Here is a 7,626-nt window from a genome sequence, read left to right on the forward strand (position 1 = left end):
TGCGAAAAGGTTTTTTTTCGACGTTTCTCTCAAAAGGTTGTAATACGCTAGATTTAGCCATTTTTTCGACTGTTGGGATTTTATTACTTTTGGCCTTCATTTCATTATAGCTGGACTGAATGATAATTATTATCATCATTATTATCATTACTGTCATCATTTTTATGATTATCATCATGATTATTATTTTTATTATCATCATTATTGCAGTTATAATAATTATTATGCTAATTATTATTGCTATTTTTTTCTTTATAACTATTTGTATAATGATAATAGCAATAATGATTGTATCTTGAATTTTATTCAAGATATTTCTATGTTGTATGTTAACATTATTCTGCATACTGTATATTATCATTCTGTATTGATTTCCTCTCTATTTAGATGTCATATTATGAATCCATAATGTTATATATATATATATATATATATATATATATATATATATATATATATATATATATATATATATATATATATATATATATATGTGATTAAATTTGATTATTTTATTTTATGCTTTACTCTTTGTAGGATGTGTTTTGGTAATTTTTATACGCTGCGCTTGTCATGCGGCATTTTTTTTTTGTTTTTGTTTACACATTTTCGGAGAAGACGCTTGCCCGCGCCACATGACTGAGGAGTATCAAGGAATGGATTTGTGTTGGTCTGATTTCCTTTTGAAGCTATTGACACTACCTGATATTGACCATAACAGCATCTTTCTGTTATTGTGCTGATTTCTATTAACTGAACATGTTTGCCCTGCGTGTCAAGATATGGTTTGGTGAATTCAAGCTGAAGAGATGGGAGGTCTCATTGTTGTAAGTAAATAATATGTGCTGTTTCTCTTCTATTTATTATTTTTGTTATGATTATTCTAAATTTTGATTACTGTGATATGTTGATTGTGTAACTTTGGTTCTCATTTATAGATGAATGCATATTGTATTGTGGACATTATTCTAGTGGAGGAAATGTTTGTTTTGTTTCTTGAGCAAAAGGAATATGCAAATAGTCAAATGGAAATGCTTTGATTTGAAGTATCTGTTTATTACATTTGAACCATTGAGTTAACTGCTTTTTTTGGGATGAATTTACTGTTTTGAATTACTTTGATATCTTATTTGTATTTGCAGGTTGGATCATAAATAAAGTACTGTGCATGCAATACATGTCTCCATTGTCCCATCTCCTAGTAGAAATCACAAAACAATCCAGCAACAGACCAACATGGGCAGAACTCAAGAATGTGAAACTGGCTGGGATGACGAGAAAACCCTCAGAAAACAACGAGGCATCGCCAAAGGATGCTTTACCACAAAAGTAAGAGTGTTCCTTGACTGTAAAGAGAAAAATGAACCTTTAGAAGTGTTAGGTGCAGTTTTTAATGAAATTTGTGAAAATTTCAAAAGAGTAGAAATTATAAATGAACGTCTGCTTCAAGTAGTTGATGATGATAAACAAATTAGTGAACATCTGAATTATATATGTGAAATAGAAAAGATCAAGTGTGATATCCATTCAGCATTGGTGTTGTTAAAGATTGAAACACAGAAACTTGCTCCACAGTCTGATAGTTCATGTAGTATACTTGTTAAGAAAGTAGATCCTCCAGTTTTTTATGGCAATGTCCGAGAGTTCCCAACTTTCATGAAAGATTACACACGCTTGGTGATAGCCCGTCATGGGAGAGATCCATTTATACTGAGAAGATCTTTACAAGGAAAGGCTAAAGAAATTGTAGGGGGTTTAGATGAATTTGATCAGATGTGGGATAGGCTGAAAGAACGGTTTGGTTCCACTTCAAAGGTTGTGGATGCTGTTTTGGCTGAAATTAGTATTTTAATGCCAGTCCCTGAAGGTAATACTCGGAAGTTACGTGAGGTAATAAATGTTGTTGAGCGAGCATGGTTAGACTTAAAGAAAATAGACAGAGCAAATGAAATAGAGAATTCTACTGTAGTAACTAAAATTGAAAGATTACTTCCTAATAGTTTAAAAAGGGAATGGACTCATAAAGCTCAAGCCTTAAGTGACCAAGAGAGGTTTCAGAGTCTTGTAAAATTTTTGACTGGAGAACGTCAGGTTATAGAGTACATGGAAGATGAATCTAGGACGGCAGGGATGAGCACTAAGGCAGCCATTCATTATGTTACTAATGGTGAAGGTGAAGAAAATGTAGATAATCTGACTAGCAATCACCAAATTGGCTCAGAATCAGGAAGTTTGTCAGAAGCAAATGCTAGACTGTTTTGCCAATCTGTCACAGGCAATGGTAAATCTAGCAAATAGAAGTCAGTTTGGTAGTGAAACGAAGGGACCGAATATAAACAGCAAGATGAAGAACAAAAGGTGCTGGTTTCATGGAACTGATTCTCATGAAATTGGTAGATGTGCAACTTTTAGTAACTTAGACGATACTCTGAAACTAGACAATATGAAAAAAATGGGCATTTGTTTTGTTTGTCTGGAACCCTCCCATATCAGCAGAGACTGTGAAAGGAAAATTCTTTGTAATGTTCAAATAGGAAATAATAAGACGTGGAAAACTGCACCATCCTTCCGTGCATTCTGTGTTCAACAAGAACTTACATATTGTTCAAGCTTCGAGTAACCTTATGGATAGAGAAGGTGTTTTGTTAATGATAAGTAAAATTAGTAGTGGCTCATATAACTTGTCTACACTTTTTGATGCTGGTAGCAATTTAACTATGATCACCCATGCAGCAGCCAAGAAATTGGGCCTTAAGGGTTCGGAAATATCCCTAAGTCTTACCAAAATAGGGAATCAAAAGGAGAGAGTAGAGAGCAAAATATATAATGTTCCTTTGATTGATAATAATGGTAAACAATGGTTGGTGGAGGCTGTTGGCTTTAATGATATCACTTCAGAAATTAAGGATGTGGATATGACGGAAATTGCTCGTATTTTGGGGGTTAATCCTAATCAGATTCAAAGACCTAGTGGCAAAATTGATTTGCTTATTGGATTAGATTACTGTGTGCTCATACCAAAAGTGGTAAAACCAGTTGGAAATTTACAGCTTATGCATAATAATTTTGGTTACTGTATCAGAGGTTATCTAGGTCCTTTGCCCCATAACAGTGATCAGCTACATGCAAAGGTAAATCACATTGCTTGTTTACAGTCTGATGAATACTTGATCAAATCCAAGAAAAATATTGGTAGAATGATGGAATGCTTTTTCATGAGTGAAGAACTAGGTATAGCATGCTCTCCGAAGTGTGGAGGGTGTCGTTGTGGCAAGTGTTCTCTGAAAGGCCATATGACGCTGAAGGAAGAAAAGGAACTGAAACTGATTGAGGATGGATTGAATTATGATGAGCTTAACCAATGTTGGGTGGCTGACTATCCATGGATCAGAAATCCTAGTGAATTACCAAATAAATAAGCTTGGCTGTGAATACTCACAAAGGTATAATGAACAAATACAGGACATGGTTAAAAGAGGGGTAGCTCGTAAGATGTCGGACGAAGAGATAATCTTGTATAAAGGGCCAGTGTTTTACCTTCCTCATCATGAAGTTCTTAGATCCGATTCAAAGTCAACACCAATGAGAATTGTATTTGATTCTTCAGCGCCTTATATGGGATTTGCATTAAATGATTTTCTAGCTAAGGGACCCGATTGCCTTAATAATATTTTAGGCATACTTCTCAGATTCCGTCAAGGGCTTATTGGGCTTATAGGAGACATTAAGAAAATGTACAATTCAGTTAAGATAGGCCATTTCGATCAGAATTGCCATAGATTCTTGTGGAGAGAAATGAATACGGAAAGAAGTCCAAGTCGTTATGCTTTAACGACAGTTACTTTTGGTGATAAACCTGGAGGAGCGATTGCAATGGTTGCTTTACGTAAGACAGCAGAAATGTGTAAGAATTACCCAGAAGCTACCAAACTGATTGAAAGGGACTCTTATGTAGATGACTTATTGGCTAGTGTGGATAGCCATGAGGCAGCCAAGACCATAATGAATGACATTGGTCGTGTATTAAGCAAAGGAGGTTTTCAGATAAAACAGTGGGTGATGTCGGGTGGTAATAATTGTGTAAACTCCTGTTCAAGCATTATAGAAACTAATACTGAAAAGGTCCTGGGGTTGAATTGGGATCCTGAATCTGATTTATTTTTCTTTGTAGTACGTATAAATTTTTCTAAGAGAATCAGAAAATTGCGTACTGCACCTGATCTTACAAAAGATAAGCTTGAAAATGAATTACCAGAGAAATTGACACGAAGGATGATACTTAGTCAGGTATCAAGTATTTACGATCCATTGGGGTTAATTGCTCCTTTCACGCTGAAGGCTAAGCTCTTGATGAGGGAGCTTGTATTAGACCTTGGTAACTGTGACAAGAAACTTGGTTGGGATTATGCTGTTAGCTCTCATATGAATAATGAATGGAGGATGCTCTTTCGAGAGATGTTTGAATTAGAGCCGCTGAGGTTTGTTCGTTGTCTCAAGCCTCACAGTTCAAAGGGTAACCCACATTTGATCATATTTGCTGATGGAAGTTCAAAGGCTTATGGAGCTGTGGCCTATATGAGATGGGGATTATCAGACGGCTCCTTTATCAGTCATTTAATTGCATCTAAATGTAAGCTAGCTCCCATTCGTCAGATGACGATCCCCAGGATTGAATTATGCAGTGCTGTGCTTGCGTGTCGTCTCAGAGCTTTCATTGTACAGGAAATGGACTTCAACTTTGATTCTGTCACTCACCTCATTGACTCAGAAATAGTAAGATCTCAGATTCAAAAGGAATCTTTCAGATTTAACACATTTGTAGCTAATCGTGTTTCTGAAATTCAAGAAAAAACTGATCCAAGTGAGTGGTACTGGATACCTTCAGAATTAAATATAGCTGATTTACTTACACGCGGATGTAGACCAGAGCTTCTAAATCAGAGTTCTTTGTGGCAGTCTGGCCCTGAATTTCTTGCATTACCCAGAACAGATTGGCCAATCAAACAGAAGTATTTAATTGATTTACCTGATGTTCTTTATTTAAAGAGAGGAAGGATTTCCCTTGCAGCAGCAAATAATGATTTAGTTGTTGATATAAAGAGATACAGTAAATATGATAAATTCATAAATGTTACAGCCAGAGTTCTAAAGGTATTCCTTGGAAGATCCCTGTTATATATAGGCAAAGAACCTGATGTTGGAGATCTACACAGGGCTGAAATTTATTGGGTAAGAAAGGTGCAAGAAAGAATTGATAAAAATTGGAAGATAAGGTATCAAAGACTAGGCCCTAAGCTGAATAGTGAAGGGATAATTACAGTGGGTGCAAAAGTAAGTAATTGGTTGAAAACAAATTGGAACAGAGATGATTATATGTTATTGATGCCGGATCATCCTTTCACTAAATTGATTATTAAACACTTACATAAACGTGATCATTCTGGAATAGAATCCACTTTAGTCAAGCTTCAAACAAAATTCTGGGTACCGGGTGCTAGACGAATAATAAAGCATATTAAGGCTAAATGTTTGATGTGTAGGAGAATCAACAAAATTTGTGAAAGCCAGTGTATGGGCCAGCTTCCAAATGAGAGACTAAACCCAGCACCTCCATTTTACTTTACTTCCCTTGATTTGTTTGGTCCTTATTTGGTCAAAGATACAGTGAAGAAGAGGACAACACTAAAGGTTTATGGAATAATATTTGCATGCATGACTAGTAGGGCTGTCCATATTGATATTGCAGAAGGATATAGTACAGATAACTTTTTGAATGTCTTTAGAAGATTCATTAGTATCAGAGGATTTCCCAAAATGGTATATTCTGATCGAGGCTCCCAGTTGGTTAAGGCAAATAAAGAATTAACTCAGGCTGTAGGAAATCTGAATTTTGACAAGATTATGAAATTTGGTAGGAAAGAAGGCATGACTTGGAAATTTACTAAAGGCGCAGATGCTCCTTGGCAAAATGGGCGTACTGAATCATTGATACGATTGGTGAAGAGAGGAATCGGTATTTCAATTGGAAATAAGGTTTTATCATATGCTGACCTGCAGACTGTTATGTTTGAAATAGCTAACTTGATTAACCAGAGACCTATTGGTATTAAACCAGGCTCTGATTTAGATTTGGGATCTTATTTATGTCCCAATGATTTATTGCTCGGTCGTGCTAGTTCTATTGTACCCAGTGGTGTATTTGAGGATAATTGTAGTTTAAGAAAGAGTTTCAGATTTGTCAATGAAATAATTAATACTTTTTGGAAAAAATGGATAAGGGATTTCTTTCCTACTCTCTTAGTCAGAACTAAATGGCATGTGGAAAAACGGAATGTCAAGCCTGGAGATATAGTGCTTGTTAAGGACAAAAATGCATTAAAGGGAAACTGGAAGCTAGCACAAGTGATATTTACATCCCCAGGTTTTGATGGTAAAGTAAGGAATGTTACTTTAAGATATAAACTTTCTATACCAGGTACCAAGTATAATGGACAAAGAGATATTTTGATAGACAGATCTGTACATAACATTGTTGTAATTCTTCCAATTGAAGAACAGTGAGTCCCTGGTGGTGGGAGTGTATCGTGAATTTTATTCAAGACATTTCTATGTTGTATGTTAACATTATTCTGCATACTGTATATTATCATTCTGTATTGATTTCCTCTCTATTTAGATGTCATATTATGAATCCATAATGTTATATATATATATATATATATATATATATATATATATATATATATATATATATATATGTGTGTGTGTGTGTGTGTGTGTGTGTGATTAAATTTGATTATTTTATTTTATGCTTTACTCTTTGTAGGATGTGTTTTGGTAATTTTTATACGCTGCGCTTGTCAGGTGGAATTTTTTTTTTTTTTTTTTTTTTTTTTTTTTTTTTTTTTACACATTTTCGGAGAAGACGCTTGCCCGCGCCACATGACTGAGGAGTAACAAGGAATGGATTTGTGTTGGTCTGATTTCCTTTTGAAGCTATTGACACTACCTGATATTGACCATAACAGCATCTTTCTGTTATTGTGCTGATTTCTATTAACTGAACATGTTTGCCCTGCGTGTCAAGATATGGTTTGGTGAATTCTAGCCGAAGAGATGGGAGGTCTCATTGTTGTAAGTAAATAATATGTGCTGTTTCTCTTCTATTTATTATTTTTGTTATGATTATTCTAAATTTTGATTACTGTGATATGTTGATTGTGTAACTTTGGTTCTCATTTATAGATGAATGCATATTGTATTGTGGACATTATTCTAGTGGAGGAAATGTTTGTTTTGTTTCTTGAGCAAAAGGAATATGCAAATAGTCAAATGGAAATGCTTTGATTTGAAGTATCTGTTCATTACATTTGAACCATTGAGTTAACTGCTTTTTTGGGGGATGAATTTACTGTTTTGAATTACTTTGATATTTTATTTGTATTTGCAGGTTGGATCATAAATAAAGTACTGTGCATGGAATACATGTCTCCATTGTCCCATCTCCTAGTAGAAATCACAAAACAATGATGAAATACTAATGACAATAATAATAATTATAATGACAATGATAATGATGTTATTATCATTTCTATTGCCATTATTATAAATTATTGGAATAGAGTT

General features: G+C 34.6%; 1 protein-coding gene across 1 annotated transcript; it reads left to right on the forward strand.

The window, feature by feature from the left end:
* Positions 1 to 586: 586 nt before the first annotated feature.
* Positions 587 to 7,482, forward strand: LOC138867425 (uncharacterized). The gene is made up of 2 exons (XM_070143129.1): positions 587 to 827; positions 1,143 to 7,482. The coding sequence occupies exon 2, from the start codon at positions 3,346 to 3,348 to the stop codon at positions 6,559 to 6,561; it is 3,216 nt and encodes a 1,071-aa protein (XP_069999230.1). The 5' UTR covers positions 587 to 827; positions 1,143 to 3,345; the 3' UTR covers positions 6,562 to 7,482.
* Positions 7,483 to 7,626: the final 144 nt, after the last annotated feature.

This window comes from Penaeus vannamei, chromosome 30, assembly GCF_042767895.1.
Source record: "Penaeus vannamei isolate JL-2024 chromosome 30, ASM4276789v1, whole genome shotgun sequence".
Classification (NCBI taxonomy): Eukaryota; Metazoa; Arthropoda; class Malacostraca; order Decapoda; family Penaeidae; genus Penaeus; species Penaeus vannamei.

Excerpts from the sequence above, each read along its gene's own strand:
- LOC138867425 (XM_070143129.1), top strand. The coding sequence starts at position 3,346 with ATGATGAGCTTAACCAATGTTGGGTGGCTGACTATCCATGGATCAGAA.